This window comes from Oxyura jamaicensis, chromosome 9, assembly GCF_011077185.1.
Source record: "Oxyura jamaicensis isolate SHBP4307 breed ruddy duck chromosome 9, BPBGC_Ojam_1.0, whole genome shotgun sequence".
NCBI lineage: Eukaryota > Metazoa > Chordata > Aves > Anseriformes > Anatidae > Oxyura > Oxyura jamaicensis.
The window spans coordinates 17,224,064-17,241,823 of NC_048901.1; the positions used below are offsets into that span (position 1 = coordinate 17,224,064).

Consider the following 17,760-nt stretch of genomic DNA (forward strand, 5'->3'; position numbering starts at 1 on the left):
GGAATCGTTCTGTGACTCTGGGGCTGTGCTGGTTTGCAGTACACATGCTGTATGGAGTCTAGTGCTCTGCTAAAATTGTCTCTTTTGTGCCACCTACTGACTGTATCGCTCCCAATATCTATGTAGTTAATGTGAACACAGTTTTCAAATATTTTCTTTCGGAAGTACAGTGTGTGTGTGTGTGTGTGTGTGTGAGCTGCTATTGGCAAGGTGTATCAGCTTCATCACTGTTACGGATAAACACATGTGATTATGTGTTGTCCATGTATAAAACAGTAATTTGTGTGGACCTGATCGGTAAATTCGATGACATGAAGCTATATGGGAGTCAAGTCCTGCAAGAACCTCGAGATCAGCTAGTCCAAGCACCCTGCTCAAAGCAGGGTCAGCTGGAGCAAGTTGCTCTGGGCTGAATATGTCCAAGGATGGAGATTCTACAACCTTCCAAGGCACACAGTCCCAGTATTTAACCTTGACAGTAAAAAAAGTATTTTCATATTTTTAAATTGAATTTCCTGTATTTTTTCCCTGTGTTGTTCCAGTTGGTGCTGCTTGCCTCTCATTCTGTCACTGAGCTCCACTGAGAAACATCTGGCTCTGTCTTCCTTACTCACTCTCACCAGGAATTTATATACATTCATAAGCTCCCCCTCAGCCTTTTCTTCTCCAGGCTGAACAATCCCATCTCTCTCTCTCCTCATATGTCTGCTACTTCAGTCCCTTGATCATATTCCTTGCCCTTCAGTGAATTCACTCAAGTTTGTTGATGTCTCTCCAGCACTGGGGAGCTCAGCACCAGACTCACAGGGCTCACCTGTGCTGAGCATGGAGAAGCATCACTTCCTTGGACCTGCTGGCAGGGTTCATCCTAATGCAGCCCAGAATGCTCTTGGGTGCCTTTGCCACGAGTGCACATTTGTTGCTCAGCTAGACCTAGTCCTTATTATGTTTGGAGGTGTGTTTCAGGATGATTTGGTATACCTGCAGACTGAAGGAAAAGGTTTGGAATAACTCAGGTGGAGACAGTATGTCACTAGAAGCCAGTCTCTAATGACTGGCTGGTGCTAGAAAGCTGTGAGGACTTGTGAAATCTAAGTGAGAGAGGATTCCTAAGTGAAGTGATAGAATCCACAGCTGAACAACTGGCATACCACCCTCCCCTCCCCACCCTGCCCGTTCCTCATAATGCTGTGATGATCAAGTACTATGGATTTTCTTGTTCTACACAAATGGCAAGAAAATGTATTTTATATACATTTTTTTCTGGTTTATTTATAAGCTAATCCAGAGCAGTCGAAACTTCAGCCTGCAGGGCATTGTACCAGGCCCACAGTATCTCTACAGGTATTGCCTAGCAGTGGGAGCAGTCATGGCAGGGAATGGATCTGAGGGGCCAACAGAGGCAGTCCAAAAGCTGAATGCTTCCCAGTTCACCTGTGTGCAGCCCCACAGCTGAAGCTGTCACTTGGTAGCACTTCCTCACCAGATGCATCTGACATGCAGATGACCACACTGACATTAAAAAAAAAAAAAAAAAAAGAGTACTGTTAAAATCAGTTCATCTCACACCCACCTATGTGTGCAGGCACCCTGGATCCTGGATTATCTTGGCTGCAGATCAGAATGTAATAGGATGCACTTTCTTTTGGAAACACAGCTTCTCTGTCTGTTGCTTGTCTGTCAGTTTGGATTCACTGTCTCTTTGTGTTCCCTTTGTATTTCTGTTCTTCATTTGTGCCTCTAATGGTTTAACTGGACAGTGTATGGAATGAGGAGGAGAAAGCTAGTGGTCAATCCCAAGGCAGAGAACCAGGCAGCCAACACCTGGCTTTTCTCCTGCTTTTTTACCATAAACCTCTGTGTTACCTGCCCACACAAAGAGTCAGATGCATGATTTGGCAGGGAAGCACAGATCAGGGGATTTGACCTAGGCCCACCTCTTTCCTGCAATGTGAGTAACTGTGTATCTTTGAAACCCAGAGTCCCAGGACCTAGATCCGTCTGTGACTCCTCTCGATAAATGTGAGTGTCAGGCAGCATGGCTGGCTTATTCACGCGGGAGCCTGGCATGTAAGCTTTGATGGCATGGCCCACCTTACATCCCAGCTAACCACCGATTGAGTGCATTACTATATGCCAGCTTTGGAGGCTGTTAGAAAGACTTCGGCAGGTAAGGCTGAGCATAGCAGCCACAGGGCTAATCGTGGCAGAATCTGCAGTGCTCATACCGGCTAGCAGAAGTGTGATTGCTCACAGTGCTGTCTGTGCATGTCCTGTGCTGCAAGGCTTCTCTTATTTCTCCCTACAGCCTTGCTGTTCCAACCATAGTGACATGTTTTCCTAGTCAAAGGCACTAGATCCTTTTCAATGAGCTTGCTGCTAAACTGTATTCTCCTTTGATGAGAGCTACATCCCATCACCTGTTTTTCTTTTTGGTTTGTTTGTTTGTTTGTTTGTTGCTCTCCATTGAAACTCAGTGAGCCTAACTCAGCCTGGGGGCTCTGTTTAGCTCAGCTGATTTAACCACCCTGACCTCATGTCACCTTTCTAATTGATTAGCTCTTGCTCAGGCTTGAACTGAATCAAAACAATATTTCTCTATTTTCAGTTGTCATCCAGTGCTAACCTTTCCTTTCCCATAAGCTGAATGGCTGACCCTTCCTTCCTTATTTCTCTTCCCTCTCCCTCTCTCTCCTAGTTGATGCTTCCACCAGCCTTAACCTTGAGCGCACAGCGCTTGCTAGAAAGCGATTCACATTGCAAGGTCTTTCCAACCGCAGAGCTCCACCCAAAGGTAAAATCACCACACGCAGCATTTGGTCTCTGGCCATCTGTCTCCTGCACTCCCACAATGTTCTCTCCATCACATAGTGCCATCCATCACTATTTCCTAGAGTGCTGCCGCATCCCACCCAAATGTGCCTGATACACATTTATGACTCCTCCAAGACCCTGTTACCAGAAATGGCTCTCATGGCAGTGTTGGCAAGGCAAGCTTTGAGTTGAGTGGTTGGATCTTTTCATAGTGCACAGTGCAAGTAATGTTTGTTTCCGTTTTCTTTCTTTTTTTTTTCAAGGGCCAAAGTGTGAAGATCTTTTTTAGACAACCTAACTTCTTTCAGGAGTTTACTAGCTTGTAAGGAAGAGTATCATCTTTGTGTTGTGTTGCACTAGGTTTTCATGTGTTAAGTCGTTCATTGGTTGGTGCTTTTTGGTTTAACAGTTATTGCTCAACCATAATCTAGTGGTAAGACTGGGGAATTGGGATCAAGAAGATCTGGAGTTTGCTGCCATTTCTACCCAATTATGTTGTATGACCCTGTAAAATGATGTGTTGTGAGTCTTTGTGCACACATGTTTAGAAGACACTTAATATCCATGAGTAGAGAGCGTTGCATGTTCCTTACTGTACTAGGAAGATACTTTCGAGGAAAGAAAGAGATGTAAATAGAAATGAATTTGAATGACTATACTCACAAGCACTCTGAAAATATAAGGTAATTACTCTTTTAATTGTTATTATATTGCTTTTCTCCTGCTCTGAAAAATAATAGAGACAAAGGGAAGAAGTAAGATAGAAGAATAAAAAGAGAAATACAGAGGAGTTATAGTAAAATGTTACAAAGAGAGAATACGGCAAGAGCCAGGGCAGCTGTAAGGTTCTGGCTGCAAGGTTAAGGCTGTGAATGGTAGTAAGATTCAAGATTGGTAAACCCCATCAACGTTCTGAAAACAACAACAACAAAAAAGAGTGGTTTTCAGATCCTCTGACTTGGGGAAATCAATCACAAAATGCAGATCTGCTAAGTGCAGGATAATGCTGTAATTCAGGGGAGTTTGGATCTGCAGTTTTGGTTTGAATTTCCTTCTCCTTTTTACCTGATTTTGTGTCGTCTTGTGAGGTGTCTTGTTTTTGTCCAGTATTTCCATGTTCCAGACAGAAAGGCATACTTCGGAAGAGTTCACACCCCTAGGTGTAGCCACTGTCGGTTCAAAGACTTGCTGGCTCTGGTTACTTATGTTCCTGTGAAAAACCTCCCCTCCGCAATGCTCCATGTTTGCTGATTTCCCTTTGTTGTGCTGTCGGTTATTAATCTGGTCCTGGCCTAGGAGAAACCACTTGGAAAATGGTCTCAATGTTTTGCAAAGTGTGGTCATTTCTGTAGGCAATGTTGTGACAAAAACTACGCCAGCGCTAACTGGCTGCCAGCATAACTGGCTGTTACGGCAGATTGGAGGTGGTGAGAAGGAAACAGGGAAGTTACTGCAGTAAGCTTGTCCTGCTTTTGACCCTTTTGTGTAAAGATTCGTTACTGGCCCTGGCAGAAGATGGCATACCGAGCTGAGCTTACTGTGGTTTGGACCCATTGTGTCTGTTCGTGGCCAGAATACATAAAAGGGAAAGTCTGAACAACAACATGACAAGACTAACCAGGGGGGGAAAAGATTGCCAATTGGATGCTGAAAGCATTGCTGAACTGTCTGCCCGAGGTAGATATCATGGAGAAGAAAACTTTGTATAGAAGCACCTTGGTATTTTGGCAAAGGAAATGCTGATGTGTGGAGGAGGAGCTTCACCATCCTCCACTCCATCGGTGTGGAGAGCCCCAAGGCTCATACCAGAACTGACACCAAATGTAAAAGCCCACACTTGCAGCATTTTGCATTTCCTTTCGCAGCATTAGCTGTCATGGTTTGTGGAGCCAAGCTCCTATTCCTTGGAACTGGCACAGGGTCTCCAAGAGCTGCAAGAAGCAGTGTAAATGTAACCAAATCCTACAAGTACAAAGTGAAGTTTTCTTTGCATTTTAATACAGGTGGTCACAGCCGGCTGAATTTGGAATAATTCTGTATTAATCATCACTGAGGGCAGAGTTTAACCTCTCACTTTAATTCAGCCTTAGGAGGTATAAATAAGGATGTACTTGAATATGTGTGCTTATCGATACCAATTTACTGCTATCAATATGTGAGTAAGGAGCTGCATTGGTGCTTACAGAAGTTACAGACTTCTTACAAAGGCAGAAGTACAGTTAAAAATGCACTGAGACTTTAGAGCTAATATGGTCCCCTGGTGTTTTGGCATAACAAACATTGCAGAACTTGTTCTTTGACCAGTCATGCTAATTTCTGCTCTGCTGGAAACAGGCAGTGAATGTGACATTTACGAAGCAGAACTAGGGAAAAATACCATGTAAAGAGAAATGTAGTGTGACTGAACACTACTAGCAGGAAATGTGAAGATGACAAGTGGGAAAAAGAATTTTAAGAATATTCCTGAAAAATAAATCTTCATAGTAGTATAGTTTTGCAAAGGATATTTAAAACTGAAGTTTAAAATCACGTGACATTTCTTTCACTCCAGTGCTGTTTGACACCTAACCATGAAGGGGAAAAAGAAAAAGAGAGAGAGGAAAAAAAAAGAAGATGAAGTAACAGAAAAGAAAACAATTGGAATAGAGAAGTCTTTCTGAATCACAGTCACTGATTGGAAACATCTAGGCTAAGATTCAGCAAAGATATAAGCATGTTCTACAAAGAACTTTCTGTGATATAATTCTTTACCTACTCCAGGAATATCTTCAATGAAAATAGAACCATTTATTTTTTACATAAATATTTGACATTTAAAAAATCAGAACATGAAAATCACAAATAATTTTTAACAATCTGAAAAGCTTCAACAGAATATTTAAAACTATTTCTAATGTAATTTTCAGCTGAAGCTGTGTCCTGGTATAGTTAATTGTTCAAGTATCTTACTGAAACTGAGATCTGAAGGCTATGAATAGCTTTACTCATATCTCAAAGAGAAATACTCACTCGAGTAATGCATCCCATGGGCTTAGAGTGTTTGCAGCAGAAGAGACTAAAATTTTAATCCTGAAATATTTGTAAGCAAGCAACTTTTTCTCCCAAGTGGTGCTGCTTAGTTGGCAGGTGCAAGAGCCACATTGCTGTGCTTGTAGATGTGTAGCTGCAGCCTCCTAAGAGCTGCTTAATGACAAGGAAGTGTTTGGAAACATTATGTGCTCTCTGAAGCTAGTGGTTAGTCCATTTATACCTTTGATCTGTTTATGAACTATTTTGAGAAAAAATGCGGCTCACATCTCACAGTGAAATCTTAGAAAGTTGTGTGTTTATTCCCAAACAGCCTTTGGGAAAAGGCATGATTTGAATTGGAATAAACAGACAAAAAACCCCTCTGGTGACTTCATTTTTTCCAAGCTGATTTACACCCGTAAGGAGAGAACATTCCCACAGCTAACTCCCAGAAATGACAAACAGGAATTCTAAACCATTTGTGTTTGGTTTTCAGTGTATTTCAGTCGAGTCATCACAGAACAAGCAGCTCAGTGTCTAAATAGTCTGAAGTTCATCTGCAGACACACACACCGCTCTAACCATCATCCTCATCTCTGTGTTTTGTAGCTGTACTTAGACTACTTGGTTGCTAAAACATTAACTGGCTAAAACATTAAGTTTCCCTTTGGCACATTAAGATTGGCTCAATTGGAATTGCTTTGAAAATATGTTTATATAAACTCTTTTCTGTGCTTTTCACTTTGTAGAAAGTATCTCTCCTGGCTGTCTTAGGGAGCAACCTACCTTTTATTTACCCTTTTCCAGCTGCTGCTTTGCTTTGGACATCTTTTACCCTCAATGCTTATTAACCTCTAATCCTGCCCTGCATTGCATCTGTCTATTCTCCCAGATCCAGAATCTAAGGAAAGAGAAGTTACCCGTCGCTTTTCCCTAGCCTCCTCCATCAGCACCACAGCTAATGCATCTGCTGTGACCAAAGGTACTGTCATGCTGCTTGCTTAGCTACCCTTCTCCCTTCCTGCTGACTGATTCATTTACTGCCAAAAGCTGTTCACAGAGTGAGTTATCAAGCTCAGTTTTTGTAAATGCACGAGGTTGCAGTAGAAGAAGAATCAGGACAAGTATAACACCTGCAGGAAGGCAGGCCAAGACATTTGAATTTTGTGTCAAGGTGTGCTCCCATTTCTCAGCTTCAGTGAGTGGTGCTGATTTCCATGGAAACTGCATTCACTTTTGGCTGTTATGGGTTAGTTTTCCAACTTCTCCATGGGTTTGAGTTAGCCAAAATTCAACAGAAATTATTTTCCAATTTTCTTAAAGCTGCTTAGGAATTGTAGATTTCAAGAAAGATAGGCTCTGCTCTTTGAGTAGCAGTAATCAGTAAGAAAGCTTGAAATCAAGACAAAAATGGAGTAGCAATTAGTGCCAGTTTTAAGCATATTTAGCATAATTACAGTTATGATTAAAATACTTTCAGAGTGGCAGGAAGTGAAAGCATGGTGGAGTTTATAAGGAGAAGGATGTGATGTGACCACTCTATACTAATACTTCTTTGCCAATCTCTTTAGACAATAATACTTCAGCATTACCACATGGAAATTACAGACAAAGCATGGGAAAAGAGGTTCTTACAGTGTGCAGTCTTTGGCATCAGCTTCAGATATATATGGTCAATTACTAGGTAATGGGAAAACTGATAAGCTACAAAATTATTTCCTAAGCTGGGGAACAGAAAGAAGCAAACACATAGAAAGAGAACGGGCAAACTAGGGTTGTTCTGTAGTGTGATGTATTAGAGTGTGTATGAGTTACAATGAGTTTTGAACTTTGTTAAGGTTTCATGTAAAAGAAAAAAGTTATAGGATCCTGTCTACCATTGGGCTGTTGGAATTTTCTTGGAAGGATGAGAAAACTACTTTTGTGACCATTTTAAAAGCTAGAAAACAAAACCAGTGCTTTCCAATTAAGTGTTTTATTTACAGCATATGCTTTAAAAAAATGCTTAGCTCTGTCACATCATGAGCTCTCTACATGTGTAGTCAGGACCCAGTAGAAGCACTGTACATGGAGCTGTGAAGGATGCCCTCCAATTCTGTGGGACTTAGGTGTTGGTTTTTTTCAGCCTTTACCTGCCAGCCTCGTGTAGGAAGCTGATTGTGAGTCTCCCTGCATTAGTGCCATCTCCTGGACAAGTGTGAGAGAAACCATCTGTGAATCCTGTTTGGAAGCAGATACATTTATTGTGTCTTAATGTCTTTTGCAAGAAGAGGTCTGTTTCCTATTCACATCACGGAAGTGTTTGTCTTCACCACTTAGAATTCAGGGGATGGTCATTTTTCTGGGTGAGATGGAAAGTATTAGGCAGGTCATGGTTCTAGGTAATGGGAAAGCAAATTTCTCTTTTAACAGTATTTACAGCCTTATGACTCTGCAAACTTCACACAGGTCCCCTTGTTCCTGCAGTTAAAGTCAAGAGACATGAAATAAAGAGTGACCCAACTCCGTTGGGGTTTGAAGGTATGAGTATTTCCATCCTGCATGAAAACCTGTTTGGCAATCTTTTGATATTATTCACTCAATTCACATCTCATCACTGCTGGTGGATGACACTGGACTCCATGTAGGCACTCGGGGTTTGGTGTCACTTTTTTTTCTGTTTAAGTGTGATAAACAAAACTTGTCACCTCTTTTCTTGTCACCTGCATTCATGCCGTATTTATGCTTTCACCTAGGGATGGGCCTAAATTAAAACCCCAATTCTCTGCCTATTTTGGGAAATAATGCCCTAGACTGTGATCTGGATTTACTGCCCAGCTTCTACCTCACCCTGTGGAGGGGGAGGAGACTTTAGCAGCAGGGAGCCAAGGGGCTACTTTTCACCGTCACCTGCAGTCTGGCCACTTGCATCCCTCTTCCCTTGTTGGGGTTTACACCTAATAAGAGGAGCAGGAGCCACGTGCATGAAGACCCCAAAAGAGGCTAGACTACATTAATATCCATTTAAGGTGCAGTGTTTCATTTCAATCAAGCAGAATTTCCACCGGTTTGTTGCAGCAGGTTCATTGATTACTTTTTAATGAACAATACCAAAAAGTTAAACTGGGAAGTGATTCTCCAGCTACTGGAAGATTGCCAGCTTCCAATGCCAACTTTCCCCCTTGCACAAGGATCTGCCAGAGCACATTGCCCTGTGGGGCATAAGCAGTCAGGTACACCCCTTGTAGGAGAGGGAGAAGAGAGATGTAGGCTGAGGAATCCTTTCTTATAATTGTGTTGTTCTGCACAAAACCTTGGTAGAAAGGACAGATGGCCAGGTCAGTGATGGGATTGTTAACACATCAGAGCTATCTGCTATGTCACTCCCAGCAGAGGAGGAGACTGGAACAGAGAGGCTGGAAGAAGTTCAGAGGCAGAAGATTAAATGGTGGTTTTGCTGTTTGCAGGGTATTTCCTCATGCTTGTGATACCTAGCACCAAGTTTGGAATCTAAGTTGGCACTCAGCACCAGTTTCCCAAACCACAGTGATTATAGCTCACTTTTCTCCATGATAGACACTTTTCATCTCAGCATACCACGTGGCTGCAGAAGCAGGAGGTATTTCAAAGTACAAGTACTAGTCGTCGGACTCCAGAGCTGAGTTGATCCTCACTGGTTAAAGAATATGGTCCTACTGCGTAACAGCCCTTGCCAGACTGAGTTTCTTTAAGTAGGAAGCAATGAGCATTGTCATCCCTTTACTAGAAAATATTGCTGCTATTGCCAGAGCTCTGACGGAGTTAACAATGTTAAGGATTTGATTTAGATAAAAACTTCCCCCACAAAACTGCATTCTTCAAGAGTGCTGTCATTCAGTTCTGGCTGGGAAGAAGAGCCTCCCTGGTCCGTTTTCATTGCTGTATGCTTGAGCACCAATCCCATATACCACCACCTACAGAATGACTGGAAAAGCTGCAAGAAAAGTATGTTAAAAATGGGTGAGGAAGCTGTAGAGAAATAGAACACTGCACTGTACAGCAACTACTTTCATTAATTCACATCCGTATTTGTTTGATTCATATGGCTGTTCTCTGTCATTCCCAGACTGTTCTTCTGAGGAATACTGCTGTAGTTTCACTCATTTGTGCTCATCAAATGTCTCCTCTTTTATGACCATTGGATCCCAATCCACCTGTTTGTTTAAGAGATAACCAGTTGCAGAGGTGATACGGGAAGTCACTTCGTACTGGTTATCTGCTAACTATTTCACCTTTAAGACAAAAAATTGTACTTCCTGTCACAGATGCTTTTGAGAACACCATATTGGCCCAGACTAAATGTAATACTGGTTCCACCACGAGACCTGTACCTAGATCTGCTTCACAGACAGGTAAACTAAATTAAAACACTTATCATCATCCTGATTTGAGAGTGTAATGTAAGTTTATGACCGCACTTATTATCTTTAACTAAAAGGTATTTTTCTTGTAAAATGAACATTATTTCCCTTGAAAGCAGTGAAAGAACAAGCTTGGATCAGTAGCAGTTATAGAAACAATGTCCCAGAATCTGGTTTTCTGTACTTCAGGCATAGCTGAACATTAAGTCTTTGAACTGATGTCGGGGAGCTCAGAATTTGATCTGTGATATTTTATAGCTTGAATGGAGGATGTAAATGTTACTTAGATCATTTCTCAGTTTCTGAAATTATTGTAGCAATTTGTGTGGAAGAGGAAGTATGCATGTATTGTGTGTATTTGTAAGGAAAGTATGCATGGATGCATGTATTTGTAAGGAATTCTTACCTTTCTGCTTTGGATGCTTCCTTTGAATGACAGTTGCAAAAGATCACTTTGCCTAATGCATTATGATTATTATCCAGGTGCTTTGTCTAAGCAAGAAGGAGGATTTTTGTTTTCTTCTGGTGTTTGTAGCTTGACTTGTGAATTTGAACTAAAATTGCTATAGCAGTTTAAAGCTAAATAGCATCAACACATTCTTGTATGTTTAGACAGCTGGTTGCATTTTGCTGGTGTGATTCTACTGACAGAGGATGCAGGGTCCAGTTCTAAATTTTCTGTGGTCTGTAGCTGAAATCGTCTCTTTTATCTTGGTGTGAACACACACAATTCAGCACATGAATGCCACTTCAGAAGCTTGTTTACACCTTGAAAAACATCACCTGGATGACGTAACCACACCTGTAGGGTTATAACTGGGGATGCTGCTCTGGTGGCAGACAGTCGCTGTCTCTCTTGTAACTGAATTGCAATGGTCAGGGCAGCCACAGCCCCTGGGCAACAGGACGGAGGAGAAGGGGCTGCAGAGCTGCATGACCACACGTTGCACAAATTTATTTATTCTTAAATAAATAATAAAATTACTTTTAAGTAGGTGAGTTAAATTTAAACAATTATGTAAATAATTTTTAATAACCTACCACCAGAGGTCTGATCATCTTGTACCTTGTTTATTCTGCCCCTTCCCTGCATTTTCAGCCTGCTCCAGGGCTTAGTCCTTTAAGTGATACAAATATAGCAATATTACCTTGGGGTGTGATGGAGATAAGAAGTCAACCAAAATTCAATGGCTTTGATTTGTAGATAAATATGTAGAGGTAAGCTAGAAAATGAATGAGCATGGTTTTCTGAAAATCATTTTGGCAAAGTCGTGATTTGCTACAGCACTTCCTATACAGAAATATTCCTGTCCTTGCTTTTTGTACCTCATGAACTGAAGAGGTTTAGTTCACATAAGGCGTTGATGCACATGCGCATCATGGCAACATAGTCTGCCTTACTACAAATGACAGCAAGTGGTACAGGTTTTTTTAGAGAGAGAATAATGGCTGCAAAGTAATTTTTTATGGCAAAATCAGGGAAGAAGCTGTAAAAAGGTATGAGTAACTCAGTAAGTGAAATACTGGGAGGTGATCCTGTGAAATTTATTTTTAAAAGACTGAGTCTGAAAGGAGCTAATGACCAAGAGCTAACTCGTTGTTTTATCTCTTTTGAAAAGGTTGGCCCAGCAGGCAACTGCCATCTCTAGATACATTTGAAGATTTCGAAGCCATCCCCTCCAGCATGGATGAACTTTCCAATTCTTCAGACATGGAGGAAGAGACCAACCCTAACAATGTAATTCCTTTTTTTCAAAATAAAGTAATCCCTTTCAAAGTACAACCTTTTATTCTCTAAGGATCAAGATTTAGCCTACAAAGTTTGGGTTCATACCTGCCTTAAATTTATGGATGTGTGGGAAGACAGAAGATGGGAGTTTGATCTGGGGTGTTAAGGGATTATTCTAAGACTATATTTATTGATCAGGATCAGTACCATTAAAAGGCATCCTTACTTGTAAGCTGTAGCTTTAACTTTATAGCTAAATTACAAAAGTGGGAGAAAACACTGAGCCCTTTAAAAATATAATTCTAGACTTTTCCAGGTAACATAAGCTGGTGTCACAAACTCATTTTCTGTATCAGAAAAGTGTCTGGTTGATTAATTCTGAAGCCTGAATGCACAGCACAGTTCTTTCCTGAGTTTTAATAATGGTTAATGTTGGGCATGATAAAAATAATAAAAAGTGACACAACTCCCCAGATCTCTGCCAGCTTGAAATGCTTGATTCAGTGTTCAGCTGAACTCACTTTCTGTTGCACAATGTTCTTTCCTCCATAATGACTATAATTCTGGTGCATTGTTTGATTTATTTTAGGGGACCAATCTTTTTCGGGTAGAAGGCAGTTTTGACAGCTGTTTCCCAGATTCTCTTACACTTGAGGATGGAGATCTAGTGCAGTTTGTGCAGGAAGGAGAAAACGGACAATGGTAAGTACAGCAGAGAGACTGAATTTAACAGGTAGAATGTCTGCAGCCTCTTGGAAAAGATGGAATATGTTTAGGAAAATGTCAAAGCATATTCAAAATCTGTCTGAATCCACTCACTTCATTGAGCAGAATGTGAAAAGGCAGTGATGAGCATCAACATAGAAACAGCTTTGTTTAATTCCACTTAGTTGGCTTTCATCCCAAATGATTGACATGAGGCTTGAGAGGATGGGAGTTTGTATGAAGGGAAGTAGAGGAGAATATTTGAGTTTTTAACACCTAGCCAGAAGGGAAGCTGTCAAAGGCCACATCCTCCAATAGGATACACCAGTAGAATCTCAATGTCTTCCACCAAGCTGCAGCAGTGAACCAGAAAACATGTTTAGCTCCAAAGGCTTAGATATAAGACTATATCTCAGACATGATTGACAAAGTGAGATGAACCTGGTCCCCTTGAGCTTACATATTTTTTGGTGTATTTATGCTCTCTGGTTGACAAGTGAGTGTTAGGAACAGACCTGGAAAGGTGTCTGAATTCTCCTTCCATGGGAAATTTGGAGGAAGAAGATCTGATCTCCTTGAAGTGCCCGTACGATAAGACCCCTCGCTCAGAACTGGCATTCAACCAAGATGAGAGCAAGTCCCATAGTATGAAGTAGTTTTTATAGTAAACTAAAACCATGCACCCTGGATAATACTTTCAGCAAGGGAAATGGACAATTCAGTTTCTTCAACCCCTTTGGTCTAGGGTCTCAAACATGGGCCAGGGCCACTGCCTCCTTCTCATACAGTCTGCTTGCAAGTGAGCTTGCTCTGGGGTACTGTGTCACCATCTCGGGCTGCTGAAACTTGGGCAACAGATAACTGGAGGACTGCCCTGGGTAAAACACATGCTTTACAGCTACTTGGTGACCACTACCTCTTTAATTTAGGAAATAGCTGTCCAACATACATCTCTAAGAAACTCAACTCAGGGAAAGAGAACGTAAAGGAATGCACTGACTGTTCTCTGAGTTACAGGTTAGTGAAGAAACTGGTCTCTGAGAAAAGTGAATGGGTTCCTTCCAGTATATTGCAGCCAGCAGAGGGGGACAGTAACAACATAATCAAGAACAGCAATGCAGGTAACAGGAAATGTTTTACTGGTATTTAAAATCTCTTTTCTCTCTCTCTCTCTCTCTGTGTGTGTACATCTGCTGAAAAAGGATGTAATAAAGTATACTTTCGATATTAAAGTATTCAGCCTGAGTGTATGTCTGTGCTGCGGTCTCTGGTGACACAGCTGAGCTAGCCTGAAGTTTGGTGCTTTGGGTGTCAGAGCTGGCTAGGCACAACAGCTTACCTTGGTCTAACTGTTTTCCCATTCTCAGGTGGTATTTGAATCTTCCACCAAATTCCTCTGGCTACCAGTACCTGGGCTAGCAACTTTACAGCTAATCCAAGTGTGGTACATGGCTGGTTATGTTATAACTGCAGCATAGCTTTCATCCTAACACAGGTACCATTTGCATTTAGATCGGCGTCAGGGCTGTGATTCTGGTCTAGGTTTGAAAATGTTAAAATCTCATCAACTATTAATGCTTTCATGATATTTCACTGCTGTCTACAAAGGCCGGAGGAAGGGCTGCTATGGTGAGATCTCACTATAATCATTCTTTCTCCTTCAGCTTTGGTTCTGATCTAACACCCAAACAGGTTGCACTGGAAAAGCTGTATTTCAACAACTCTGCAGATCAAAGGTTTAAAATTTTAGATTAAATTTTGCCCATCCATAAGCATAATTTACTAAAATGTGCCCTGGTTTTCTGCTGGTAACAGAACAAAGCAAAATCTGGCACAGCCACTCTTTGGGGACCTGCAATAGAGAGCTGCCAGCAGCTATTTATTCTGAGTTACTAGTTTCCTTTGTTGTTTTTTGTTTGGTTTGGTTTGGTTTTGTTGTTGGTGGTGGTTTTGGTCAGTTCATTAAAGTGGAGAAAACCCTTCCTGAAAGATAACAGGATTCTTTGTTGTGGTTTAAAGGGAGTTTGGTAATTGCTGCTCCTCCACCTGCACAACAGGTCAGTTCTGTCTGCAGCCTCAGTGCCTTAACTATGGCTCTGATTATGTTAGTATGTCTGATGCTTTAAAAGAAAACCAAACCATGCACATTACAGTTAATTACTTGCCAAAAGAGCCTCCCTTGCCTTTTTTTTTTTTTTTTTTTAAATGAAGGGAATAGGAGAATGGTGGAATTGTGATTATTGTACTTACTTTTTTATTTTATTTCAGGCTTTTAACAATCAACCTCAAGACTGTAGATGGGAAATCCTTTAGACGTGTTGTAGTGACAATGCCCATGTCCTCCTTTTCAGACATGTACAATGATTCCTGCAGCACGGCCTCAGTAGATTCAGACACCAAGGAGAGCGAGGTGGCCAAAAGCTTCCCAGCAGAACAGAGGGCTGGCAGCTGAATGGTAGGACCAGCCTTTCTCAGGACCCTATCCATCTCTTTGTTTATTTTGGGTGGACACTGGATCAAAGTTGCCTTTCTCACTAGCTCTGAGCTTCATAATTCTCTGAAACTTCATCAGCATGAACAGATGAGAGCTGCAATGCCCACCTGGCAAGCTGGGAAAAACAAACCCAAAAGGAACATGAACATCCAGACAGCATCAAAAACCACCATCAGTATTAGAGGAGAAAAATGCTTCTTGCATTGTTTATCAAAATGTTTCAGAAGATGTGGCCTAAATTAGGTCGACAGCAGAGCTGGAGAGTTACTATGCACGCACCTTTTGGCAACTTTGCTTGAACACCAAGTTACTGCAGAGGGACACATACATGGTTTTGAGTTCTTGCTCTATTATGGGGTCGCCTGGAGGTTTTTCCATTTGCTTGCCTCAGTGGCTGTGCCTTCCCCGCCCTCCTTAATTCCAGATGATACATCACAAATGTGCCCTTTTTGCTGATGGTAAACACCAAAACCATCACATTTTAGGTTGGCTGTGGAAAGGAAACTTCTCACTTGGACCATCAGAGAGGCTTCGTGCAGCAGTGACTTGACTACTTTTGCAATGGCACAGTGAACAACCTGCTGCATACAGCGTTATGTTGGGATGATGCAGATGGCAACTCCTGGCCATGACGTGGAGATGCAGTGCTTAGCCGGGAGGCAAGGATGTGTGACAGTTACTGTGACAAAGAACACGTTTAACTCTTTATACAATAGAAGTCATTCCTCTGCCCCCTCTGCAGTCTGTGGTTGCTGGTTCACAATCCTTTGCATTTGGTGCCGAGAATTCAATTGAATGCCATTTAATGTCATATGTTTGAGTAGACTGCATGCTTTTTTTGTGTGCTGGGCTATGGAGTAGGAACATTTCATCCCCCACATGGAATATACTTAAGCATCACATATAGGCAGTGAGCATTAGATGCTCCAATGAGTGGATAAAGTGTTGTAGTTAAATACCTATTTCCAGGACATTTGGTTAAAGGACTGTACCAAATCTCTGCCACATAAGGATGTAATGTACAATATAAAGTGATTACAGATTTTATTATTCCTATACAAGCCATTAGCTCATTTAGAGCAGCTGTTAAGGTGTGAAGGCATTTTGATGGTAATTGGGTCTTAGGTCCCACAAAAGCTGCTAGTACTTTAGTAAAAAATAGTATCAACTAAGATTGCAAACAGGTAAAGATCAGACTGGAAAAAATGACCCTGGAAGCTCAAAACAGTGATTGGCTTTCAATATTAGAGATTTTTGTTTATCTCTGAGAACAGTGATGCTCTTTGTAAATAATAAAGGGGACAAGATCACTAAAAATGGAGAGAATGCAAAACCAAATAACACTCTTTAGTAACTGAGCCTCTTAGCAAAACAGTAGGAGTCTGTAACGTGTTTGCTATCTTCTTTGCAGGGACCTGAATGTTTTTCTTTGTGTATCAGTGAAGGCTGGTATTGCAAATATCGTAGTGTGTGAGTCAGGATAGCTGCGAAGCAAGTAGATAGTCCCGTTCAAGAAAGAGCTTTGAAGTAGGTAGGTAAAGGCTTATTCAGATTTTGTTTGCCTGTGAAGGCTTATTGGTTAATTATGCGTTGCACTGTGGTGGTGAATCCCCATGAATAATGTTCTTCTAACCTTCAATTTCTAAATTCTGGTTTCTGATGTTTTCTGTTTGTGACAAAAGGACTGTAACTTTTTGGTAGCTAATTTTGTCCTACAGAGATAAGAGCTTTTACATTTCATGCTGGTCATTTACCTTAAAAATGACATGTAGGCTCCCAGGAACATGATTCCTGCTAAAATCTGCTGAAGTTATGAGCACCTTGAGGGAAGAACTGACTCTTTCCAGTCCCCCAAGGAAATGTGCAGTGATATTTTCTTGTAGTGCAATTATTTAATCCTCTCCATAAAATTACTTCCCTTTGGTTTCTATATTACTTTCAGTAATTTTTGCATGGCCTGATAACAGTGCTCCTGACTACCCCTGCCCTATGCACAGGAGAGGAACAGGGAAGGGAGCTTTGATTGCACATTAGTAAGTAAGTATAGTAAGCTTTTGTGTGTGTGAGAGAGAGAGAGATGGGGAAGGGTTACCCTGTGTATATGAAACTGCCAAAACTAGGATTTGTGACATTGCACACTTGTGGGAAGACCCAAACCTGCACTTTGGAGTTTCTGTGGAAGAATCTCATTCTAATGGTGACATGGCAGTGGGAAGTCTTTGTTTGAACTGGAGATTAAAAATCAGGTATTGCGAGTCCTTTTCCTACCTCTACTGTGTGCAGGGTGTCAGTGTGCTGCTCCTATATCCCCTGATGTCTCAGTATCTCCCTGTAAAATGGGAGGTATTACATTTCCCTCATGTCGAACTCTGATGTTAAATTCTAGCATGTATGCAAAAACTGGGGACCCTTCAGGGGAAAGCAAAGCATTCACATGTCCCACTGTGCCATACGTGAGTGTCAGCAGTGGCATCCTGTGGGGTACTCAGGAGCTGGAGCAGGGAAGAAGATTGCTGCAGAAGTGTCTCCTGTCTCCCAGCTCACCAACACATTTGATAACTGCAAAGGTATGGGTTGGATTATAACAATTCTCATTCCTACTTTGCTTTTGAAAACATTTTTTTTTCCCA

General features: G+C 41.4%; 1 protein-coding gene across 11 annotated transcripts in view; it reads left to right on the forward strand.

The window, feature by feature from the left end:
• MCF2L2 (MCF.2 cell line derived transforming sequence-like 2) overlaps positions 1 to 16,282 on the forward strand; it is a 154,526-nt gene extending 138,244 nt beyond the window's left edge. For 5 of the 11 annotated variants that reach the window (XM_035334040.1, XM_035334038.1, XM_035334035.1 and 2 more), the window contains 9 exons: positions 1,981 to 2,022; positions 2,699 to 2,794; positions 6,716 to 6,805; positions 8,272 to 8,343; positions 10,107 to 10,193; positions 11,822 to 11,940; positions 12,521 to 12,633; positions 13,654 to 13,757; positions 14,988 to 16,282. In XM_035334040.1, the coding sequence (XP_035189931.1) occupies positions 1,981 to 2,022; positions 2,699 to 2,794; positions 6,716 to 6,805; positions 8,272 to 8,343; positions 10,107 to 10,193; positions 11,822 to 11,940; positions 12,521 to 12,633; positions 13,654 to 13,757; positions 14,988 to 15,088 (824 nt within the window). In that variant the 3' untranslated portion in view covers positions 15,089 to 16,282. Of the gene's footprint in view, positions 1 to 1,980; positions 2,023 to 2,698; positions 2,795 to 6,715; positions 6,806 to 8,271; positions 8,344 to 10,106; positions 10,194 to 11,821; positions 11,941 to 12,520; positions 12,634 to 13,653; positions 13,758 to 14,904 lie in introns of all 11 variants that reach the window. The other 6 variants (XM_035334041.1, XM_035334037.1, XM_035334039.1 and 3 more) reach the window with 6 other exon arrangements.
• The last annotated feature ends 1,478 nt before the right edge of the window (positions 16,283 to 17,760 follow it).